Genomic DNA, 25,357 nt, shown 5'->3' on the forward strand with positions numbered 1-25,357 from the left:
GTTGTTGTTGTTGTTGTTGTAAGAGGGGTAAATAGCTGCCCGTTTCAAGTGTACCACATGCAATCAATCAGGATAGTTTTCGTTTGTTTTATTCTGAGGTAGGTGGAGAATTTGGGGGTAAAGGTCTCTCCGTGGCAAGAGGGCTAGGTCAACAGCCAAAAGAAAGAGCTCAGGCCCTGCTAGAGAGAGAAGGAATTTAGTGGAAGCCTAGTTCTGGTAGGGAACTTCAAGCACATGAGAAATCAACAGAACCGGAACTCCTTAGAATGTGGTTTATAAATTATTAGTCTTTCCACTTTAAATAAATAAATAAATAAATAAATACTCTTGTACACCTTCCTTACTAAGATGTAGCTTACCTGGATGAGTTTTAGCAGTCTACACCATTAATGAGCTTTCAGAGATATACAACCTGAATATATTTTGCTGGCATGCCCTTCTTATGCCAACATTTAGTGTGTACAATTTTTCTCCAAGGGAAAAGGAGGCTTTTTCCCCAAACAGTACTAATCTTGATGCTGTGGGAAAAAATAATTTACAAGAGCGCACTCAAGTTGTAAATATTTGTTTACTTACATACCCATGTTGTATGAATGACAGGTGCTATTTTTGCTTAAATTTATCCATAGGATTAATATCCATATGGAATATGTTATGGAAAAAGTGCAGACATTTACATTAACGTACACAACAGAATTAAAATCTACTTGCACAAAAAAACAAAAGCACATTTCTTTCTACCATAAGAATATTGCACATTCTGACAAGGTTTCACAAATTACTGGCTTTTTATAAAGACAGAATATGAGGTATTAGTCAATTTATAAATAAAGTAGACAAAGGATGAAAGAGAAAGCACTTAATATAACAAAAATCCTTTCTAGACTTCTAGGTGAGTGAAATTTAACAAAAGACAATATTGACAGTCGTGGGAAGCTTAGCACGATGAGTGAGGATGTAGCTGAGGAATATTAAATGAGAGCTGAAGGGCAAAGTCTCTTCCTTATAATAAAATTAGTCTAGAGCTTTTTAAACAGATGAAACCTATTTAGGACACTGCAACTTAGAGAAGCCTGCACTAAATTTGTTTACTCAATCAACGTAAAAGGTAAGTTTTCACATAAATTAAGTTAAATGTATTTCTAAAAATTAGTTTAAGTTACAACTGGCAATTCTCAATTGTGTGTGGCGGCCATCTTACTGAAAAGATGCAGTTTGATACAGTGACTACAGGGAAGTCCAGCCAGTCCTATATTAATACTCAAAGAAAATCTTCAAGGACTGATGTAGAGATCTATTAGGGTGACATTTGAATACTGAGGATTTTCCTTCCAGTTTATATTGACTTATGGACTTCATTGATGGCTGTATAGCAAATGACAACTTTAGTATGATGCCACCACTACAGCAGACTCAAGTTGCCAAATGTTACTAAACAAATACCACAAAAAGTCTAACTTTCAATTTTGCTGTTTATTCACTTTGAGAAGAGTTTACCTCTCAAGTTGTGGAGCTGGGCCAATACTTCTTTTAAATGAAGAAATCTGCGATGTGGAGTTTCCAGATCTATTTACTACAAAAAATGTACTTGATTGACCTACAAGTCACATCAGGCACAGGGATCTAATTTTACTTAGTTTAAAGTTCACTATAGCATCATGAGAATTTAAAAAGTAAAAATTTCACTACTCCATTTTCCAGGGCGAAATAACTAAACAGTAAGTATGTACTGCAATAATACAGGTTCTCATATTTAGTTTTTAGAAGATAACGTCCAGGATCCTACAAAGACTTACACGTACATAACTTTACACACAAAAGTAGTCCCACTGGAGTCAGACAACTCACATATGTACAGTAATGTTCATGCTAAAGTCTTTACAGGCTTGTGGCCAATGAAAGGACATTTTGAAATACAAACAAACTTCTAAACTCCAGGCAATGGTTCCTTACACTGTTCATTACACGGTTTTAAAGATGTTCTACATTCACATTTCTAGAACTGATCATGCAAGTTAAAATGCAGATGAGCTAAATTTCCACTGCTGTATTGTGTGTGAATTATACACAGTTCCCACGTTGTCTACAGCAGCTAAATACTGCAAGTCTAGTCTATAAGGATAATTTTAAAAAAAAGGAAGTTTTAAGTGTAACACTTCATAATAAGTTAGTTTAACTCACGTGGCTATACATGCATCAGTAAGTCAAACATCCTACCAGGGGTATAGACAAAAGTCACATTAAGGTAAGAGTATATTAAAAAAACCTCTTCATATGTTAAAAGATTGAAATATATTTCAATTTAGTAAACATTTATGTTGTTTTATGATATGGGATTTATTTCCCCACACACACACCCTTTCTAGACAGATAACGAGGCACTCATCTCCCACTTTGCTGCATGTTGTTTCAGTTGCAAGAATTAGTTTAACTGAATTTCTTTACTGCAATTACATTAAATACTTTAATAGTCTATCAGACAGTTCAGAGAAGAGTTTCTGTTCCATATTAGCAACTAAACAAGAAAATCATCAAGGTGAGGAAACGGGAAGAGAAATATGGAAGAAAAAGGAATCGTTATTGTCCAGAACAGTCTGTGTATGTAGTAACCATGTTTCCTCGGCGCTGAGTGACAGTCCTACAATGCTTGCTAGATCCATGGAATCTGCTATCAGTTCGTACTGTGTGCTGGTGTGCACTGTCAAAGCCACTGAAAGAAAACATTTTTTCCATATCTTCAAACACATCATCAAACAGTCCACCTCCAAAGGAGAAATCTTGGAAAGAACGTCTTTGCCTGCTGTGAGCCTCCCGATGACCCCGGAAGTGATTTTCAAAATGCTTCTTCGACCGTGAGTTTTGGTTTTGACCAAAAAAGTCAAAATCTTTGAACAAGTCATCAAAATTGAAATTAAATGATTGTTGAAATGGGCTTCCATTATTTCCTTGTCCTCCACCATGGCCAAATTGGTCATATTCTTTTCGTTTATTCTCATCCGATAACGTTTCATATGCTGTAGAAGTATTGAAATTAGAAATTAGGTCAGAATTTCATGTACAGTCAGATTTAAATCTTCCTGTCAAAATCACATTCGCTTTTTTCTCAAGCAGCAAGCACATCAGTGATAACAAGCACAGGTGAAAGTGATAACTTCATTACAGGTATAATGAAAGTAAGCCACAACTTCGCTGAACATTCATCCTAAATTAACCACATAAGTGTTCTCATGCAGTAAGTCAAGACAAAACGTATCCTGTAATTTTAACCACCAGGCACTAAAGAACAGTAGTTAAATGGCAATGAAATAAGGGGAAATGTAAAAAGACTTGGCAAGCCAAGCTCTTTCCCCATCTTTTAAATTGTTCAACACCTTCCTATCACAGGAACTCGGTCGTCCTGTGATGGGTTTCAAATACACTTTCCATTTGATAATTATCAAAGCAGTGGGAACAAGCTATGTTGCAGAGGTACTGCAGCACACAACTCTAAACCAAACTGTGCTTAATACAGAACAGTAGGGAACCAAGGTTGGTTTACAAACAAACTAGTGGTGCTTCGCATGAACAAGTTGATGATACACGCAATACCCAAATCCAGGTTTATTTAGAATAGGAAATGAAGTTCCGACCTGATCTTTGGCCCAGAACCATAGCTTGTAAAAATGTATGGGTCTGTCAGTATTTCTACTTCACAAGAGAACACTGGACTTGAACATATGTGCCTTGCCTAGTTAGGACATTTTCAACCATATTTCTGTTCCTCTATTTGTTAATTTTTTTAAAGGGCTTTCAATACTCTACACAAAGAAAGTTCTAACTCTGCTGTTAGAAAGAAGTGTGACTAGGGCCATTATAATGCATTGTTTTGCCATGACAACATTCACTAATATACACAAAGAGAGAATCAATAACAGCACCTACAGAACATGAAAAGAGGAACTACTGATATCAGTTTCACAGACACCGCTGAGAAAAGTGGAGTTGCAATTATATTTTATGGTATTATATATTCATACTGAAAAGGTTATATTTATGACACTGATACTTAAAACCCCCTTTCCAGTTATTATTTTGCTCCCTGCCACTCATTTCAATTTTAATAGAATTAGCCACTAGTAAATGCGTGATGAAAGATCCATTTGAAGGCTAAATGTTAAAGTATTTGTTTCTATCTGAAATCATGTTAAAATTCAACTGGGGGGGGGAGGGGAATCAAAATAGTAATCAGACATATTTTAAGACTAGACACTTCTAGCTACCAACCACAGAAATGAACATTTCTAGTTCTGGTAGACAAAGATACTGTCATAGGTGCCTTTGACCAGGAACACTTTTGTGGCTCTTTTTTAGAACTGACTATGACACACAACCTGCTATATCTAAACTGGTATAATTTTTAGCCCAATAGAAAAGTTAAGAGAGTATAGACAGACATTTTCAAGCCCACAGACTTACACAATTCATAGCCCTCATTTATATTACCTTCTGCAATTTCCCTGAATTTTGCTTCTGCACCAGGACTCTTGTTTTTGTCTGGGTGGTACTTCATGGCCAGTTTGTGAAATGCCTTCTTGATCTGGCGGTCAGATGCATTTTTTGGAACTCCTAAAATGTCATAGTAGCTTTCTCTAGCCAATATTAATTCAGTTATCATTAAAATGCAGAGAGCAAATGTGAAGACAGACTGTGTGGTAGCCATTTCTGAAGTGCCTAGAAAAGACAGAAAAATACTTGAATATGAATGGTCACAATTTTTTGCTCTGAAGTTAGGCAGTAACTTAAGACAATTCAATTGCATCTATGTTAATTAAAACAGGTAAGTCTATAATGCTTAAAAGTAGGAACCATGCAACAATTAGAGATGGAACTATGTTTAATTTCACTTTTGCTGGAGAATCTCCCTTCTGCAGAATTTTCAGTACACAGTATGATGGGTTTGGGGATCTCCACACCTCGCTGTCACCTGCAACAGAAATGCCGATAGTTTCTTCTTTTGGTCACATTTACACTTGCCTCATCTACCTCCCATAGTCCTGGTCCCAACATTTGGGCTTCACTAACTAGCCACTCTCATGACAAGGCCCAGTATTTGCTTTTTGTATTTTGTCCATCAGCTACATATACTATTTTTAGGAATACTTGTCTGTCACCAGATAGCGAGCAGCAGCATTCGGAAGAAAGTGAAAAGAGCTGTGCCGTGCTAGAGCTACCCAAAGAGGTTGAGAAGGAACTGGCAAGAACCATTGCCTCTATTGAGCAGAAGCCCAAGCAAGTCGTTCTCTTCATATACACTGGGCTGCTACAGGGCCTTGTGCTGACCTCCAAGAAAGAGAAAAGAGTCTTAATTCCAACCCCCACTATCCTAATTTCAAAGGGCCAGTTGAACGGCCTAAGAGGTTACTGTGGTGGAGAAAGAGATCACTAGCCACAGAGTCCCATTACAAAGTGCAGGTTTCTCCTTTCTAGGTGAACAAAAACATGGGATGGACTTGGTATCAATTAAATTTTCACAGCAGTTTTGATAACGAAAAGGTCGACAATAGTCTTGATACAGAGGACTTATAATCAGTATCATTGGGAGTTAGATGTGTAAGCCTCCCATATGCCAATAGTGAACTGAGCTCTTGAAATTCACTCTGGGTTGAAGCTTTCCATAAGACCCAAGACAGCTTTAGAACATAAGATCAAAGTGCACTGGGGAACTTTCAGCGTGTAGTATTTGTGAGGATTAAAATAGTTGATTTATCAGGTAGTCGAGAATTGTACAATCTATCAGAGATACTGATAAAAAGTTTAGAGTTAAAAAACAAGCTAGTGCCAGGTTAAGGAAATGTTGACCAATAAATCTGTACACAACACACATCGGTCATTTAAAAAGAAAAGCTTCATGTTAAACAGACAGTACCAATTACAAAACAGGCACATGCAATATTCAGTTAGTCAGCATACTAGGAATCCTTTTGAGAAGAAGCCTAAGTATATAGTACTTGGAAGCTTCTCCTTATTCCAAGGGACATTCAAGATATGTAGCGGGGACGTAGACTGCCCAAAGATAGAGTTGGATTTCATCCAGCCAGCAGAATGCCAGGGGACTGCACTAAGAATACTCAGAAAATAATATATCATCTCAGTGCAGGATTAGGTGAGGGAGTGGACACACTAGTTGCCCTGGAAATCACTGACTGTAACTCAAGACAGGGAAAATGTTGAATCTGAGCATGGGTCCAATATATTTCTTGCCTTGATGACAGCTCCATTCTACTTCCCCTGAATAAGTCAGAATTCTGTCTGTATGGCTTTGATGGCTGTCATCGTTTTTGGATCATATGGGCCCTAAAACATTTGCTATGCACAAATTCTGTTTTGTGGATTTCCTTGATTACAAAAGATTTTAAGAAGTGCATATATCCATAAAAAGAAATTCATGGCTAAAGATCAAACCCATTATTTAGCTGTAATAAGACGAGACTTTACACATAGCTTTATTTGTAGGTCCATTAGTATTTAAATAAATAGAGGGCTTCCTTTTGGTTTTGAACTTAAAATCAGGCCTAAACAGCCTATTAAAATAGTTTATCTTTTCAGTGACTACTAATACTGAAAATATATTCAATACTATTTGTATGCTCTGACATCCTACCATCCAATCCTTTGAAGACTAGATATATATAACTAATGCCCTCCTAAACATTTGCTTGGCTGGTAGCATGCCAAGTGTCTGTGTTCTAAGGGCTAGTCTCAAAACGGGACTGTATTTTGATCAGTGTATTTAGATACCAAGTGTACAATTCATTCTGGCATCTCTCTTGCTCAATACTAATTATATTAGTACAAGTACAGGAAGCTTTTAGTCCCTCTTCTTTTTTACATCTATTCTCTTCCCTTGTTCATTAATCTCAAACTTTACCACTTTGACACTGAAAACCATTAATCTGTACATGTTTTTCCACACTTTTAGTGTTTCCTGCCTGTTCACCCTTCACAGGTGGCTTTTCATCTCAATCCCATAAAATCAGAAATGCTTTTCTTGAGCAAGACCAGCACCCACCTCAGTTAACCCCCAATTTGTCACTACAGTCCATAACCTTGACTTCATCTTGAACCCCAAACTCCATATCCTGTCTATACATATCTTCCTATTACCACTGCAACTACATTGCTCAGATAAACCCTTTTATTCCACTTATGCTGAAACATTTGCCCAATCATCTCTTAACACCTTGATCACTAAAATGCCTTCTTCCACAGACTTCCAAAAATCAGCTTTCCCTAAGCCAGCAAGTGTCCAACACTGCTGCACTTCTCACATAAGTAGCCAGAAACAGAAGTGCATCTGGCCCATCTCTAAACACCTCCATGGGCTTCCTCTTCATTCTAGTATCCTTTTCAAAACTGCCCTCCTTATTTACAAGATTGCCCCATTCTCTCAGAGATAGACTCTATGCACCCCTGCTCATTCTGGCATCTGACTCCTCTGTCCACTCCCACTACTGAAGGGCAGTTGGGCAAGAAATCACTCCTGCACCTCCTAAAAACTACCTGTCTCTCTCTCTCTCTCTACTCCTGCCTTCAAATCTTTATGCTCTGCCTAAGCTTCTCAACTTCTATTACTTGTATACTGGCATTATTACCAAATACACTCATTTCAATTATTTTAAACTACTCTTTCCTGCAAAACAGTTTTATACTACATACGGTCTATTGTCTTGTATAGAATTTGTAAAGCATTTTAATTTGTATATGAAAAATACAATACTGAAGTTGTACCATATTTTAAAAGAAACCCCAGTTCAGAATAAACTGACTGTTCTTCAGAATGTTTTAGACAAAGTTCCTGAAAATACTATTTCTAACAATACCTTATGCAATGATCAGCTTGTTTCAACATCCCCATGCTATTCAGACTTTATTTACTTTGTTTATTTACACAAAAGCAATGTTGAAAATAGCTAATGTTTTAAAGTATTTTAATTGACAAAATGCTATCACAAAAGACTAGCAAGTCCTGTATATTAGGATAGCGCTAACTATTAATATCTGACAGTATATTTATATCTGTAGTATCTTTACTACAATATGAATTTACTTACATGACATTATGTTAAATAGATGCATCTTTTTCTTGGCAGCACCAAAATATTTATTTAAATCCAATTTATTAAACTATCATCTGTTAGTATCAGTACCTTTACTATAACAACCATTTTAAAATAAACAAAGAGCATGTCACCCTTTATTCTGCTTATCTTTCTTTTCTTTCAGTTTGGAAACTGAAAGAAGACAGATAAGTTTCACTTTCCCTCCCTCATGTACTAGTTATGAAAATGTTGCCATATCTGGCTGAAAACTTTACATGGGAGTGTTGAGAGCTCTAAACTGTTTTAGGTAGGTCTTAAAAAAAAAAAAGTGTGTTACCTTTAACATTTTTTTCTTAATTAAAAAATCCTTATTAGGTTTTAGCTATCAGACACAATCCCTTAAAAACAGTTTTGTGATTCTGAATGAGAATCAGTGGGAGAACCTGACCTCAGTATTTTAGTTCGGCCCATTTGTCAATGAGCCACTAGAGAATTTAAGGTCACAAAATAAGAAGTATTTAAACCTTTGTTGGATAAATTTTAAATGCGACATTTTCTTTAAAATTAATATTACAGGCCAGCAAGGGAATATTCAGTGCCAATTTTCAATCCATAATTAAAATGTTTGGCCCTTAGTGGCAAATACATAATCCTGAAAGCCTGTTTCTATCATCTTACTTTGAGCATGTTTATGCATTTCAAGATAAATGAGTAGGAGCTTTATAACAAATAGAATCATAGACACATACGGCTAGAAGAAACCCTGAGAAGTCATCAACTCCAACTCCCTGCGCTGAGGCAGGACCAAGGAAACAGGACCAAGGAAACGTAGACTACACCTGACTGGTTTTTAATCAAGCCTGTTCTTAAAAACCTCCAATGACGGGGATTCCACAATCTCCTTTGGAAACCTAGTCCAAAATCTTATCTTCCTTTATAGTGAGAAAGATTTTCCCAATATCTAGCCTAAATCTCCTTTGCTGCAGGTTGAGCCTGTTACTTCTTGCCCTACCTTCAGGGGACATGGAGAACAAATAGTTACCATCTCTTATGTTTGTAAAGCACTATCTACATATACAGAAGTCCATGAATAATATACTAATTACATACAATTTTTAATGCACTGACCAAGTGGAACAGCTTGACCTTTTGAGATAGCTCTTACAAACACCACCTAACTATTAATACAAGGCTAGAGAAGTTTTAAGAACAAAGCTCAATTACAAGGGCATAAAAGGTCTTTTATATAATTCTATCAAGACACTAAGACCTATGTTGTAGAATGTGAAAATGTAAGCAGTGCTGGAGAATGAGATCTTTCCTTCTCTATACCTGCCACTCTTTTGAAAACTGAAACAAAAAGGGAAGGAATCTGGCAGGTTTAACCCAACACAAAGCCATCCTATTTTAGGCCTTAAATTAAATGTAACTACCATTTAGTGGACATCGAGCTAGGACAAAGTCCTTACAAGTGGAAAAGGCTCTCACTCAACTGCGGTTACCACTGCAAGTTTAAATATAGTAGTCTTGTATCATCATTTGTCTCTCCCATGCCTCAGTTCACTTTGCTATGGAGTAAGCTAGAATCCTCAGCCATGCTACTAGAAGGAACTTATAAAGATCACTGCAGTTTGTATGTGGTCAATTAATTGCTGACCTCCGAACCAATAACTTTCAGGAAAATAAAATTATGGGGTTTACTATTATTCTGGAGAATTCATCATGGAGACAAGTGACTGAAGTCTGGGAGGGGAGGATATCGCCTATTCCCGCAGCGCACCTTTCTCACAGCCAAATTAAACCTCATTATACTGATTGGACACGAGCGTGTAAAAAAAAAGTTATACGTGTCCAAATGCCAAGGCAGCAGTACAGCACCACACAAATACAGACGCCCCCACACAGAGGAGAGCTCAGCACTTCACACAACCTCCTTTCGGGGGAGAGAATAAAAAGCAAGACCCGAGAACCTGAGATACATCGGAGTGACCTGAAACAAAAACATCCCACGCCAAAGAGCAGAGAAATCCCGACGCCCCCACCCCAGGCCCCCTCCCCAATAGACCCCCCACCTGCATCACTGTACCCCTGCACCAGCCCCTCCGCCTCCCTCCCCCAACGCAAAAGCCGGGGCCTTGTCGCCGCCTCACTACTATACTCACCTGCTGCTCCGCGCGCTCTTCTCCCCCTGATCTGGGCGGACGAACACGGCGGCCGTAACTCTAGGGCGAATCCTACACGAAACGCTACGCTATTGGCTACCCTATCTCACGTGACATCCCCGCTTTAGTGCACGTGGAAGGCTGTTGTTAACCCTGAGGAGTCACGTCACTTCCGCTTGATGGGCCGGGTCAGAGGCCTGGGGAAGCGGAAGTGGGGCTGCGGTCGGGGCGAGCGCCCTGTGGCTGCCGGTGTCCCGGCGATCCCCGCGCCCCGCTGCCTGTGTGTATGGTTCCTTCCCCGGGCTGGGTCCTGCAGCGCCCGCTATGCCCCGATACTGCGCCGCGTCCTGCTGCAAGAACCGGGGAGGCCAGAGCGCCAGGGACCAGCGCAAGCTGAGCTTCTACCCGTGAGAGCCAGTCGGCCGGCCGGGGCGGTGGGCTGGGGCGGCCGGGCGGGCCGGGACGTATCGCCGGAGCCCAGGGCTCTCCCATCCTGAGGCAGCAGCGCCAGGGCGCGATCGCACCCCGTCGGGTTAGGCCCGTCGCCCTGGGAGCGGGGCCTCTCCCTTGCCTGCCTCGCCGGGCGCCCTCCCTCGGGCCCAGGCCGCACCACGTTTTCGCTGGGGGTCTCTAGCGGGGGCGCAGGACGTGCTGTCCATGGGCTCTAGGCCCTGTGCTTCAATCTCCTTATACCCCTGCTGGGGGGAGGGACCTGCCGGGTCGGGGGAGCTGCACTACGCCCTCCAGTTCCCAGCTCCCCTTCCTCAACCCCGCTCTGCTCATTGCCCAGGGCAGCTTGGGGCTTGCTGCGCCTTTGGACAGAGGTTCTGCCTGGTCAGTGTTTAGCTAGGAACGGAAATAAACATTAAACGAAAACTAAAGCATTATTAAAAGCGGCTGGGAAGTAGAAGGGGGTTCGGGGAGTGGGTCTGTGTCAGCGTAAGCCCAAGGAGGCTGGGGATCTGGTTGCCCATTGGGATTAAGGCATGATGTGGGCTCTGCAAAAAAGGCTGTAGGCTAGACAGGTCTTCATCAGGTGCCAGGAATATCTGATGAATTTTGCCACTCATCCCAACCCCACATCTGATATCTACAGTACTTTTCACTTCCCCAGGACACCCTGTTATCGTTTATACCTTAACATGGAATCTTAAGGTTGTGCTTTGAGTGTGACGGTGATTTGATGTGTATTATAGTTGGCTACATGTCAAAACTAAAGAGATATTTAAGGAGCTGAGAATGCTAACCTTTTTGGTGTCTTGTAGTGTCTTTTTGGTCAAAGATGTGAACTGAGAGGTTGGGCTGAATGATAATGTTATTGTACATGGAAATACTTCACTTTTTTTTTTAAAGTGATTGTTCTGATAACATACTGATTTTGCCTAAAAATGTTGGTCTATAAACTTCCAGATGTGGCATGCAGGAAACTGACTCACTAGACAAGTTTCATGGCTTTGCTTACATTGTTTCTGTTTAGCCCTCCACTACATTCTATTTCCCCTGGGGTTTGTATGTCACTTTGCATAACAGTATTTTAAAAATAAATTTTAAACAAATTTTGCCAATGTTTATGGTTCCTTTTCCTTTTCACTTAATTTGAATGATAAAAATTACCCCAGTCAGTTTCCTTTTGTTAGCTTTAGTCTTTCACTTTCTAGATCTCACGTTTCAGGAGAGTGAGACAGAAACACTTTTTTCTTATTATATTGTATACAATTTTTTTAACAAACTAATGAGTGGCTTTTCAAATAAAAAAAACAAAACTCAGGAATGTGCTCAAATAGATTAAGAGAAATATAATGAAAACAAAATTAAAGTAATAGGTGGAATCCGGTAATTTGAGAATTGCTTGCTTATTTGTTAAAACAAAATAAGGACCACATCCTCCTACTTTTCTACTGAAGCAAGTATTCCCAGGGCCTTCAGTGGAAACTGTTTTTTGAGCAAGGGTTCCTGGATCAGCCCATATTAGATGATTTTGGGGTCAGGATGTCACCTTTGACATCCGTGAGAGTTTTGCCATTGAGTTCAGTGGAGCCAAGATTTCCCCGCACATGATTAGCTAGATGTAAGTTTCATGGTTACCAGATTTAACACTTGTATGCCATGATAATAAGCGCTATATAAAACCTAGGATAGATTCTTGTGTAAGGGAAGACTTAGGAGTGGGATGAAGAGATTTTATTTGAAAAAAGTATAAAACTAATTTTGTGCGAATCTTTTAAACCAGGTTTCCACTTCACGATAAAGAAAGACTTGAGAAATGGTTGCGGAATATGAAACGTGACACATGGACTCCCAGTAAGCACCAGCTCCTGTGCAGTGACCATTTTACCCCTGACTCCCTTGATGTGCGATGGGGAATTCGATATTTGAAACATACTGCAATACCAACTATTTTCTCTCTGCCTGATAATCAGGTAATATGTCACTTTATTATTTAATACAGAGCTGCGTTGGCTGGATATTAGTATAGTATAATTTTCAAAACCATACATACAAAGTAATACTCAGAAAACTTTTCTTTTGAATATCCAATAGTTTCATACTTTTGATTGAGAGACCCAATCTTGGAAGTATTGCTGTTAGGTAATTTCTGTCCAAATACTAATGTTTCTTTTACACCTACTACTTTGCTTCAAATAGCTAATTTTGTTAGGGCCTTCTTATTAACAGTAAATGTATTCATATGGTATAAAAACATTAGCTTTTTAAAATGTTTTTAGTTTCAGCATGTGTATGTCTTCCCTTTCTTGACTCTCCTCTCTCTAATGTAAAAATCACGGATCAGGAGTCCAGGCTCAAATTATAAAAATATTGCTATCTTTCATTGCCATGTATTTCATTGGCATATCCCTGCAAAGTAGTTACTGCTTTATACAGCATAATATACCATAATGGGTTATCATCCGCTTCTTCATAAGTTTTTCAGAACTTAAGTATACTTCATATACTCTTTCAGAAATATTATACTCAAATCTTGTTTAGTTAAAATTTTCCAATATGAGTTGCTTTCTCAGGTATTCCTTTTACACACAAGTATAAAAAATGGTTACATCCTGTAAATGGTAATGGGCACAGAATTGTTTTACACTTTGTATGAATAACAACTGGGATCTGCTTTTAAACTAGCCAGAGTAAAAATTGTAAGGACCATCGACCTTCTATTATCTCATCCCCATGTTGTGTCATGAAGACATTTCCCATACAACTGGTTAGGTAAAGACCCAGTGCCTCACATCTGTTGTAGTATTGTTTAGTATAAATGTTTTGAAGGAGACTACAGGGGTTTACTGCTTTTCTCTGAAGCATCCAGTAGAGAAAAGTGTTGGAGGCAGGGTACAGAGATGGGTATTTAGTCTCCATCTTGGCTTAATTTATAAAACTGAAATATGTATCTATCTAGCTACTTTAACATTGAAAAAGAAAACATTTAACACAGACTTTTGACATTTAAAATATAATAAATGAATTCCAGAAATAAGTGTAGGTTTCCTTGAATTGCAGGTGAACTTAATGTAAACAGGTTTTCACGCTCTAGGATGAAAACTATGATGAGTTCCTTTAAAATATGGAGAGAAAATCCAGCAGTTCATGATACTAGTAGTAATTTTTTGGGATGATCTAAAAATCTTTATGGAATTAAATTATTATTCTCTGTATTACCATAGCTGCTAGAAGCCTTAGTCATGGTCCAGAACCCCATTGTGCTGGGCACAGTACAACACAAAACAAAAAGATGATTCTTGCCTCAAATAATTACTGCTTAAACATTAGTTTGTTTCTAAATGTAGAGGTAGTGATTTGCATTCAGCAGAAGCATAACCTTCCTTTTTTTATATCTGTGTTCATAGTCTAATCACGATATCTTTATAGAGGAGATGTTACATAGAGATACCTGATCTATAAAGCTATACGAATACTTTGAGGTGATGCTGCCAAAATTTTAACTACAGTTTCCCTTCACATTTTCTTCCCAGTCAGCAGTAAATTAAACATTCCCTGGATAAAACTGTGTCTTGGGAATCTCCAAAACAAGGAGGGGGAAAGCATATCAATTTTATATTCATCTCTTGTCACTGGCAAAGAAAAAAAACAGTTACTATTTCCACCTCTGTCCAAGGCACTATACCTCTTAATATTGCATGCTTCCCCCTCCCCAGCACCTCATGGAGGCTCACTTCACTGACTGTATTGGCAGCTGTTCCGGGTAACGGCAGGATCTATTCATCTTCTCCCTTTCTAGACACTTGCATCACCCCACTTACTGTAGAATCAGAAGATCAGATCCATAAAGGTGCTTAGGTACTTATGTCCTGACTCCCAGATTTTGGTTTTTTTATAGGAGAATCTGTCTGGGGTATAGTGTGCATCTCTCATGAACTCCTAGAGATGCAAGATGATTCTTTAGAACACATCCCAAACTTAACTGTCCTTTTACATGAAAAATGTATGTGAATGGGAAAATAATTAAGATCCTATGTTGCAGAAATGGAGCCCAGATGGTTGCTCATTTCAACACTAGTGATAATTTTACATTGGCATGTGTTTGTTTCTAAAGCTATCATGGCAAAGACAAGGGTTAGGACGTTTTTTAATGAAAGCTAAGATTCTCCTTCATAGGGCCCAATGCCTAGCTCTACTAACAGGTTTTGGGTAAGCATCCTCTCACTCAGTGTGGCACTAGAACTCTTGAGATGTGTGTTTAGCCTAAGGAAAACATGTATATATGAAGGATATCTCTGCTCCTGTATGGATGCCCACTGCTCAGTCAGTCAAATAGTGATGGGCCTTCATTCCATGCTTTGGAGATTGTGTGTGTTTTGGGTTTTTATCCCTTAAACCATATCCCTTGCTCACATGTTTGAGGTACTGCAGCTATATATTGAGGCTCAGTCTTATGTCTCTATACAAAACAAACAGGAGTTCCTCAAAGCTCTACTTGTGAGTGCTCTACCCAGATGGGATTTGATTTTTTTTCCCCCTCCCTCCCTCGTCAACCTAGCAGTGGTTCTGGTAGGACTTTAGGTTAGAATTTCAGGAGAATCTGCGTGTTTTCTCAGTTCTCTAAACAGACGCAGCAGGAGCCAGCAATTCAATCAAAGAAGCCCTGTTTCAGCGTCAGGTAGATCAGAGGAAGGGAGATGCCCTGTATTCTTAAATCTCTAGGACTGACTGAGCATTAGGTACCCACTTTGGAGATGATAGTACTACAGGTAAGGAAACTGCTTTTACTATTTATATAACTTTTTCAATCCTTTAAATTTTGAAGTGTGTTACAAAACTCAATTGCAATGCAATGGAACCAATGTCCTTTTCTGCTGAACTCCTACTTCCTTCTTATCTATGAAGGACATGGAAAACACTGAACAGCTTGATTAGCCAACAGTTTGGGTGGCCTGAACTAGGCATATCTTTATGAATGTACACTTTAGAATGACTTGTCTTTTTTCACCACACACCATTTTTACGTCCTGTCCTCACATTCTTATTAATACTTGCTTGTCTTATTTTTATATTTAGTTAGCAAAGTTAAAGTTGCTTACAGGTTTTTTGTTTTGTTTTTATTCTTAGTCTACTGGCCTAACATGACTACAACTTCTACAGCTTGCCCTCTTCAAAATCAAACCTATTGAAAAAATATACCACACAACGTTAGTATATTTTTATATTAATGACCAACATATCAAAAAGCTTATTTAGATTCTAATCCTAAACATGGGGAAGATGTGATTTGTGTAGATGGGGAGAAGAGAGAGTAGCCAGGGAAGGACAAGCCTTAGTAGTGATGATAAAAACAGAAGCAGTATCAATGTAAGGTCTTTCCACTTGTTAACTTACCATGAGTCATAAAAGAAATGTCTCCATCCTTAAGAAGTGTTCAAACTTTCAACACCATGCTTGCTTGTATATTTAAAAATCAATCTGTGTGGACATGCATGCATACTACATATGCCTGAATGCACACGTACACCCATGTAACCCACTGTAGTTACTTATGCACTGAAGATCTAAGTTTCTTTTCTACCATTGTACTAAATTTCTGTGAAAGTAAAGTTGCTTGGCGGTTGTCTGAAAGAACCATCAGTCCACTGAATTACATTAGGTGGAAAAAACAGGATTTTCTGCTTTGCTGCTTCAGTAATGCAAAAGCAGCATAATCCTTCATTAATTTGTATTGAATAACATGTTTGGGCATAGAATAGGAGAAACTAACCAGCTTGTCAGAGAAAGTCAACTTGGTGCTTCTATTGTATGTGTCATCAATTTACATGAAGAATTATAAAACAGTTTCAGGTTTATTAAAGTATTTTACACAGAGTTTTAGACTAATACTTGAGAATGTCTCTGGTGGTATACAAAGTTTAAGGAAAACATTTTATTGGAGATAAATATGAATTGTTGGCAAATTACTGGTTTAATCTTTGAGCAATACTTTAAAAAAATTGATTATCAAAAAAATAGTTACTCAAGAGCCCATTACAGAATGAGGAAACTTTTGTGCATTATATGTAGTTATAGTTAAAAGGTGTCATTTCTCCTCCAGGAAAAAGACCCTTCTCAGCACAAGCCACAAGAGATAAAAACAGAGGATGGGGAGGAAATCAGTGTGTGTGTAGAGTCAGATAATGTATCTGCATCGTTTGAGCCTTGTTCACCAAAGAAAAGTGTCACAATTGCAGAAAGGCTAGATGAAAAAACTGAAGCAATTTGCTTATCAACCCTGAGCAAACCTTCACAAAAGAAAGTGCCGTTTCAGAACACAGAAAACTTGCAAGCAGGCACCATAATTCTTAGTTCATCTGAGCAGCATATTCAACAAACACCTGTTTTAATGGCAGAAGCTGTCCAGAACATAGATGCAAGTAATGTTCATACGTCGGTAGAGAATCTTTTAAGTTGTACAGCCACAGTTTTGCAAGTTACAGACCCTGAATACCTGGATTCATCTTTGAAATTTAAAAATGCAGGTGGACCAATTATTGACCATCTAGCTGAGAATCCTAACTCACATATTGCAGTCTGCTCTGTGGAAGTACAGCCGAGTGAAAACACAGTTTTTTTCAGTACAATCACGCGAACTATCGAACAGTTTAATGGAAATGAGGAATCTGTCATTGCTATCATTGTACCTGCTGAGTGTTCTAAAGAGCCTTCGATGGTAAGTAGTTCTTTCATGCCTATTAAACAGGAGTTCATAGACATGGAAGAAATAGAAATTCAAAAATCTGCATATATAAACAATTATGGTGAAACTGAAGTATTACAAACTGAGCATTCATATTGCAGACAAGACCTAGACAGGGATCATCTCTGCCAAAAAATTGCAAAGCTTCATTCTAAGATAACACTCCTTGAAAAACAGGAAAGAAAAACTTTAGGTAGGCTCAAATCCCTGGAAGCTCTTATTGGACAACTAAAACAGGAAAACCTGCTTTCTGAAGAAAAGCTCAAGATTGTAGAAAATTGTTTCACAACATTTGAAGTGACTATGATACAATAAAATCTTTAAAATGAGTGTTCTAACATGACTTGTTTTCAATCTCTTTGATTATCCTTCTATATAAATGATGCATCTTTTTCCATGATGCCATATTAATGATAACACAAAAACGCTATATAACAGGTGTTCTTGAAAAAGTTATGTCATCCATTCTACCAAAGTCCAGTGATAGACTATTGCCCACAAACATGAATCGTAAATGAGCAGAATAAAAGGAAGGTCTAAAATAAAATGTAGTGTCGTGGAATAAAAATGGGAGGAACTTCCTCAGATTCAAGCTTCTCCAGAATATATGAGCCTTACAGTTCAGCACAACAGTACAAACTGAGTGGAGATCACAGCAATGTGGGGCACATAATAAATAGTGATAGTCAATTTTCCCAGTTCATTCTCAAAGGAGTAAGAACAGTTTAGAGTTACTGCTTCTTAAACTGGGAGGTATGAAATATATTGTGTACTGAGGTCATGGTTGCTGTTTATATCCTCATTTAGTATTCATTCGAATAGCTTTTTGTACACGTTGACCTTAATTAAAATTGTGTTTATATTGCCCTCTTCTTCAATAAGAACATTATTTCTAGTTGAACATTAGGGACAACACAGTACAGCTCCCAATTTTCAGGATACTAAAATACACAAAACAATTTAAATAATGGCTTCTGTGCTAGTAAAAGATGAAGTGTTCGATGTTGTTCGGTAAAACAGAAGTTGTCGACTCAAAATACTTTCAACCCTCTAGTCAAATACTAGTATCAGGCCAGATTCTACAACAGTTATCATGCTGATTAGTACCTTAGCTGTACCTTGAAGAAAACAAGACTATATTTGCAGAGTGGATAGTAGTGAGTAAGCCACATTCTGCCACCCTTAATGTGCTGTTCTACCTTAGGTTTGGTCTGCACTACAGAATTAGGTTTCCATAAGGCAACTTACGTTTACCTAACTCTGTAAGTGTCTATGATACAATGTTGCTCCCATTGATATAAGTCACGCCCTACACCAACCTAATAACTCCACCCCCATAGGAGGGTAGCTGGAGGCCACCATGCAGGGAGGGGACAGGGGGTTCCAGCTGTCAGTGCCCCACACAGTTAAATTGGTGAAAGTGTTCCTGGTGAAGACTCTCACCACTGACAAAGGGGACGTAGTGTGGACGTGAATCACCACAGTAATTACTGCAGTTGCTATACTTCAACCTAACTTAGATCGACTTAATTTTGTAGTGTAGACAATGCCTTACTTTTCAAGGAATAGTGCTACATAAGATTGGGAATTGGGGGAAATGGAATCCCAATTTACACTAACTGCTGTAATTCTGATACATTGCATTTAACTGCTTTGGGTGATAAGAAAAATACTAATTATAGTTGATTACCCATGGAAATATTGAGTAACCTGGTTCACTTAATGAATAAAATTGTGAGCTACATCATTGAATAATAATGTATCAGTAACAGGTGCTGAAATAAATAGTGCCCTGTCCAACATATATTGCCCTGATGTACATTATGGGGAGAAATATTAGGAATTGAAAAGAATGGTTTGGGAGTGGGGGATTTTGGGGGGAGGGGGCGGGAGAGGGGAGTTCTACAGTAGTTTTATTAGCCCAGTATATATACTGTGTGTACCACTCTTGTTACTCCTCCTCTCACTGACAGTTGTACTCTAAGGCCATGTCTACACTTACCAGGGGTCGATTTCAGTAGACCCAGTAAATCGACCACAGAGCACTCTACGGTTGATTCCGGTACTCCACCGGAGAAGATTCAGGTAAGTCGATGGGAGAGCGTCTCCTGTCGGCAAAGTGCGGAATAGACACCGCAGTAGGTCGACCTAAGCTACATCGACTCCAGCTTCGTTATTCATGTAGCTGGAGTAGCGTAACTTAGGTCGACTTACTGCGGTAGTATAGACAAGGCCTTAGTAAATGTCAAATTAAACCTCTTAAGTACTTGTACACTATTACTGTACCTCCACCCTTCTTTGTGTCTTTTTATTTAGCTAAGCACTGGAGCTATTGGCAATCATACATGTCTGCCCATTGCTGCTTAAATGTATGCTGCTGTGGATGTTGTATGACTAATGAAGCTGTTGATGTTGCCCTGGGCATGCAGGAATGAAGTTGGGTGGAGGAAGTGATTTTTCAAAATAGTCTCCATTGGAGTGATGATGGCTATAAACACAACTGTAAGAGGAAAATATTCAGAACACGTGGGGGAGTTCCCCTGGGATAGGCTCAGGTTCTGTGTGCATGCTTCACAGCCTTTTCAGACCACTGTACAAAACAAGAATTGTATATTCGGGTTTATGCAGCTGAATGGGAGGTGAGCAGCAACAGTGCCGCCAGGGACCCAGTGCCACCCAGGGCTCCTTATCAGAGGAGGAGTCTTTCAAAAGTACCAGGACTAATGCCATATACCAGTGGTTGGGATCATATTCCTATACCAGTAAAAGCACCTTTTGCTAACCAATTATGGATAAGTAAAATCCAAGTTTCATGCAGTAAATAAACAACCCGATTTTCACAATAAGCCAAAACTCAAGCTAATCCCATTTCAAAACAAGCCAATCCCTAGGAACCCCTACACTCTATGACTAGATCCCCTGGCGTGCAGTCTGGGACTGTGGTGGGCCCACTGTGCACTCCTGACTCTCTTTCCCCCCTTGTCCCTGCTTGTCGGGAGCTGATCAAAAAAAAAGAAGCAAGAAGCTACAAGCCAAAAACTAGCAAACAAGCAACTCACAAGCCAAAAACAAGCCTAATTTCTGTGGGTTTTTGGCGCGGGTTTGGCATGTCTGAGTTAAATGTCTGCCTGGCAGGAACAATGGTGGTGACAGATATTTAACTCAGATATGGCATTTAAATGTCAGACAGGTGTTAAATGTCCTAATGGGGTTGTGACACCTGATTATTCATGTACTGGGTGTATGTTTAATTTTTTTCCAAAGCCTGCCAAACTGGTTATTCTTTATTTGGGAGGAGAGAGGTTGGGGGTGGAACAGAGTAGAAGGGAGATGTTTGGGGGGGTGATCACAGGACCATAATAGGCATAGTTGAGTAGACTGCTGAGATTTAGGTCACTAGCCCTCATTTGTCAGATAATGAGGAAATAATCCCATATACAGCTGGAACTCCACTAGGATCACTTCATGTAGGAGCAGATTAAGCAAAAAGATGGAATCTTCTATTATTAAAGAGAGATGATACAAGCACTAATTAAATCTTAGGTTTCTGGATTAGCTTACATGATGCTTTAAAATAAATAAATGGGCCAACTATTGTAAAGTCAATCCATTATTATATAAGAAAGATTTACTATTTTAACCTGGTAAATCACACTTAGCTCTGTACAAAAAATGATTTCATTAAAAATTGCTTTTCAACCTTGAGAGCTCAGTGCTCATGCTAACATGAAGTATACACCTAGTTTTCATCACACACTGCTGAAAATATATTCCTCTCTATGGGCTTTTGTTTTATCTTAGTATTTGAGAATACTTCGTGTGATTGTCCACACGGAATCCACTCTTGGTGCACATATACCGCAGACAGGTAAGATCAAATCTGTTTGGTCAGCAGTGTCCTCTGGGGCCATGCTGGCATCTAGATGGCATTCCTCCTTCCCTCTTTCCCCCCAAGGTCATAAAGGACAGAGCAGGCCCAAAGGTCATTCAGTTGGCTTCTTACTGCCAATGGCAATGAGATGGACTCCTTGTAGTGTCCGGCTGCTTCTCTGTCCAATGTGTTAATTGTACTGTAGTTAATTAGTAATTAGTCTTTTGCCTTTTGTGGAGGGGAAAATGAGTTGTCAGTAGTTGGAAGCAAAATCCCCTAGATTCATAACCTGCTCCCATGTGAAGCTTTGATGCTGCCTAACAAGAGGCTCTCCAAATGTCTCTCTGGCTTCGGAGAGGAACATGTTCCTGAGTGGTGTTCCGTATGTTGCACCTTCTCTAAGTGGCACTAAAAAGTTCAGCAAGACACTACTTAAATGTTTCCTCTGTGAGCCTCCAGATGCCCAAAGGAAGGATGTAGCTGGACCTTAGTCCTCCAGTCATTCCATCTCCATGATTGCCCCAGCGAGCTGAGATCCCACCCCAGTTCCCATAATACGTTGACCAAGAGGCCACAGTTGTCCGCCTCAATTCCAGTGTCAATGCCACTCAGGGATAAGCCAATGCCTGGTACCTATCAAAATACAAAAATCAGCAGGTGTTTGACTTGTCTCTGGCTCAACAGTCAAAGGGTAGCCAGCAGCCTGACAAAGGTCCCTCAGTATCAACTGTTAAATACGCCTGAGGACAGTCCACCAGGCACTGTTCTCCAGCACTGATATCATCCTGATATCTTGCTCAGCAGTACCCTGGTGTGTTGATACCATCCCTATGTCATGGATCCACAGGATCTGTGCTATGCCGTGGCCTTTAAACAGTCCTTTGGAAGTATCACTGGAGGCCCCTCTCCCCTACCATAAGGTCTGCCTTGCTAATTGCCAGCCCTCATTCACTCCCAACATCCACCATCCATACTCCTGCTCTCATGCATCAGGAACATCCCTGGAAAAAGTCCTATGAGCAGGCCAAATTTGTCCACTACAAATTCTATTGTCCTAGCTGAACAACTCTAATCCAATTTAACTGAATCTCATGCCTGTAATCCCAGCTGTCTTTTGGTCACCTTTGCCTTACTTCTCAAACCTTCCCCTTCTCCTGCTCCAACTTCTCTCTGTGCAGGAACTTGCAGATTTCTTTCAAGAGAAAATTGACAAACTACAGTGTGGCCTTTATCTTTCACCCCCGCCCCCACCCCCATGGTTTGCTTTCCCTTCCCCACTGGCAATTCTCTCCTCCTTGATCTCAGATGCAGAAGTTTCTCATCTGTTCTTGTCCTGTAAACCTTCTGCTTGCCCCAGTGAATTTATCACATCTCCTGATCTCCTTCAAACTCACTCTTATCCCCTCCCTTACTCTTCTCCTTAACCTCTCTCTCTCTCCTTGCTTTCCCCTCACAATACAAGCATGCATAGTCTTTCCCATTTTTAAAAAAAATCCCTTTGACCCCCTTTTGCCTCTCCAGCTGCTGACCCGTCTCCCTTTTCCCCTTCATCTTTAAGATCGTTACTGTCTGGAGTTCCTCACCTCCAATTCCATCTGAGACCTTCTCCAGTCCCACTTCTGCCCCTTGCATTTCACTTAAACTGCTCTCGCCAAAGTCTCCAATGATCTTTCCCTAGCTAAAGCTCAGAACCAATACTCTAACTTCATCCTCCCTGATCTGTCAGTCATCTTTGACACGGCTGACAATGCCGTTCTTCCCTGAGTCCTTGGTCCATCTACATCTTATCTCTGGGTAATCGCATCCACAAATACAAATTCAGCTACCCTCTCCATGCTGATGGCTCACAGACCTACCTACTGACCTATTCCAGACCTGTTTCCTTCTGTCCAAACTAAAATCTTGGCTTGTTCCTCTGAGAGCTCATTATGGATGTCTAGCCCCTCAAGCTGAACGTAGCTAAAACAATGCCACCTAGTGGCTGAACAGTTTGGTACAGTAGCATTCTATTGCAGAGCCTATTCTTCCCCTTTCTCTGTCACTGTGGGCAACACCACCATTCTGCCTGTCACCTGGGCAGCATCTTTGACTCAGACCTCTCTCTAGGTCCCCATCTTGACAATTATTTTTTCATAACATCTCTAAGATACAGCCATTCCTTTTCATCCAGGCAGCTAAAATTCTTGTCCAAACTCTAAACATCTCACGTCTCAATTACAGTAACATTGTGCTGTCTGGCCTTGACAAACAGTCTTACCCTGCTCGTATACATTCACAACGCTGCTGTAATGATCATGTTCCTAGTTCATTGCTTTGAGCATGTCACCCCCTCTTTGAATCTTGCCCCTGGCTTTCCCTGCTCTATTGCATCAAACATAGGGTGTTGGTATTGACTTTCAAGGCCCACCTTACCTACCATCTTTCTGATGCTCACCTTCATTCAGCCAATGATGCCAGCCTCCACTGCCCACTTGTTAAATTTTTCAAACAAGCACCTTTGTGCTTTCTTAGATGCTGCCCCCTCACAGTCTCCATAAACATCCCCAAGTTACCTCATTGTACACTTTCAAATCCTTTCTCAAAACTCTCTTTTGGCATGATGCCTACAAAAAAATTGACAACGGTTAGGCTGCCAGTGGGCAGATGTCACTGGCGAACATACTGACTAATACTGTTTTATTGTTTATATGTACTCTCCAATCTGTCTATATCCATCTGTTGTGACTTGTCTTATACTTAGACTGTAAGCTTCTTGGGGCAGGGACATCTCTGGGGTGGGGGTGGGGGTGGGGGTGGGGGGGTTGTGTACACACAAACCTTAGTACAATGAAATCCTGGTCCATAACTTTGGCTCCTAGGCATTACTAGGAGTAATAGAGTAATGCCTATTCTGCAGTAATAGAAATAATAATAAAAAGTATTAGTATAAGGGTCCATCTAACTGCAATATCTCCACATCACCCTGCTATCCAGGATCAGATTCCTGAATAGCTTAATTCATGTTTTTCTCTGAGTTCAGGTTCTCAGTATAGTATTAACAGGGTTGATGGATCATGAAGCCCTTAGCAACCAGTTGTCTGGATCACTGTGATGTACCCCGGGAACAATCTGGATCATGAATAGCTGTTTCACCTCAGTTCTCCAACCTGGGGTGCCTCACTGCTTTTCTGTGAGTTACCACTCACATACAGCCTCCAGCATGTAGGTTACTCCAAGTTATAATGTATGAGTACTATAGCCAGCCACTCATGAATTACACTGCAGAGCAAAACCAGTAAATTCTCAGTCCCAGACTGTCCCCAGAAATGTACTCCTAAATCCTCTCCTGGACAATACAAGCTCATATAAAGTCTTTCATTTTATAAACAGAAAATGATATGCAGAAATCCTGTTATCCCAAATGGAGTTACCCAGATATTTCAGTCTAAACACACTGGTTTAGATCAAGCAATAAAACAAATTTATTAATTACAGAAAGATTTTAAGTGACTATAATTAATGAGGCCTAAAAGTCAGAATTGGTTACAAGAAAATGCAACTAATGCCTAGTCTGGGGCCTCTCCTCCCTCAAGAATATGACCTACTGGTTTCTTTACTCCACTATTACATGTTTCTGTTAATAAAAGTGAACATTCATCTGGTAGGATGTGTTCCCTATAAACTATGGAGATTATTGTTCAAGGTTCTGTTATCCTTTTCAGGTTTAAGAATTTATTAGTGACCAAAGGACATCCTGAGGTTGGCTGAGCTAATAAAGGATACAAAGGAAATACTATGCTCATGTCTATGCTTCAGAATCTTCGGACTTGTCTACACTGCAGAGCCTTGGCCAGCTTAGTTATGCCAGCAGAGCTGCCTGCATACACGCAGTGTAAGCCTGCAGAAGGAGTTCATTTGCCAGCATGCAACACTATCTCCCAGAACGACATTAGCTGTGCTGACAGAAGTTGTGTTTCCACTGGAAGTTTTGCTGACATAGCTAAGGGTTGTGACTTTCTTCCCCCCACCTTCCCACTCCTATCCAACATAATTATTCTGGAAAAACTTTGTGGTGTAG

The 25,357-nt window shown here is 39.8% G+C and overlaps 2 protein-coding genes and 1 long non-coding RNA gene across 6 annotated transcripts; 2 read left to right on the plus strand and 1 right to left on the minus strand.

Annotated features, from left to right (window-relative positions):
* Window positions 1–549: 549 nt before the first annotated feature.
* On the minus strand, window positions 550–10,418 carry DNAJB9 (DnaJ heat shock protein family (Hsp40) member B9). 3 transcript variants are annotated; one of them, XM_005297899.4, is made up of 3 exons: window positions 10,241–10,418; window positions 4,483–4,710; window positions 550–3,014 (listed from the first exon to the last, which is right to left on the minus strand). In XM_005297899.4, the coding sequence occupies exons 2-3, from the start codon at window positions 4,697–4,699 to the stop codon at window positions 2,578–2,580; spliced, it is 654 nt and encodes a 217-aa protein (XP_005297956.1). In that variant the 5' UTR covers window positions 4,700–4,710; window positions 10,241–10,418; the 3' UTR covers window positions 550–2,577. The 3 variants fall into 3 exon arrangements, with proteins under 3 accessions (XP_005297956.1, XP_042717388.1, XP_042717326.2); XM_042861454.2 differs by lacking the exon at window positions 10,241–10,418 and adding an exon at window positions 4,884–5,151; XM_042861392.2 differs by lacking the exon at window positions 10,241–10,418 and having other exon boundaries at window positions 4,483–7,486.
* On the plus strand, window positions 10,417–17,767 carry THAP5 (THAP domain containing 5). 2 transcript variants are annotated; one of them, XM_005297901.5, is made up of 3 exons: window positions 10,417–10,647; window positions 12,471–12,660; window positions 16,788–17,767. In XM_005297901.5, exons 1-3 carry the CDS (start codon window positions 10,565–10,567, stop codon window positions 17,742–17,744), a joined length of 1,230 nt encoding a protein of 409 aa, XP_005297958.1. In that variant the 5' UTR covers window positions 10,417–10,564; the 3' UTR covers window positions 17,745–17,767. The 2 variants fall into 2 exon arrangements, with proteins under 2 accessions (XP_005297958.1, XP_005297957.2); XM_005297900.4 differs by lacking the exon at window positions 10,417–10,647 and adding an exon at window positions 10,943–11,074.
* On the plus strand, window positions 15,387–15,895 carry LOC122174793 (uncharacterized). Its single transcript, XR_006177104.1, has 2 exons — window positions 15,387–15,456; window positions 15,815–15,895. It is a non-coding gene; the product is annotated as an uncharacterized LOC122174793 (long non-coding RNA).
* Window positions 17,768–25,357: the final 7,590 nt, after the last annotated feature.

Source organism: Chrysemys picta, chromosome 1 (assembly GCF_011386835.1).
Source record: "Chrysemys picta bellii isolate R12L10 chromosome 1, ASM1138683v2, whole genome shotgun sequence".
In the NCBI taxonomy this organism is placed as follows: Eukaryota; Metazoa; Chordata; order Testudines; family Emydidae; genus Chrysemys; species Chrysemys picta.

Excerpts from the sequence above, each read along its gene's own strand:
- THAP5 (XM_005297901.5), top strand. The coding sequence starts at position 10,565 with ATGCCCCGATACTGCGCCGCGTCCTGCTGCAAGAACCGGGGAGGCCAG. Across the intron at positions 10,648-12,470 it reads CGCAAGCTGAGCTTCTACCC|GTTTCCACTTCACGATAAAG; the intron begins GTGAGAGCCAGT and ends CTTTTAAACCAG. Across the intron at positions 12,661-16,787 it reads TCTCTCTGCCTGATAATCAG|GAAAAAGACCCTTCTCAGCA; the intron begins GTAATATGTCAC and ends TTTCTCCTCCAG.
- DNAJB9 (XM_042861392.2), bottom strand. The coding sequence starts at position 4,798 with ATGCAATTGAATTGTCTTAAGTTACTGCCTAACTTCAGAGCAAAAAAT. Across the intron at positions 3,015-4,482 it reads ATTCAGGGAAATTGCAGAAG|CATATGAAACGTTATCGGAT; the intron begins GTAATATAAATG and ends ATACTTCTACAG.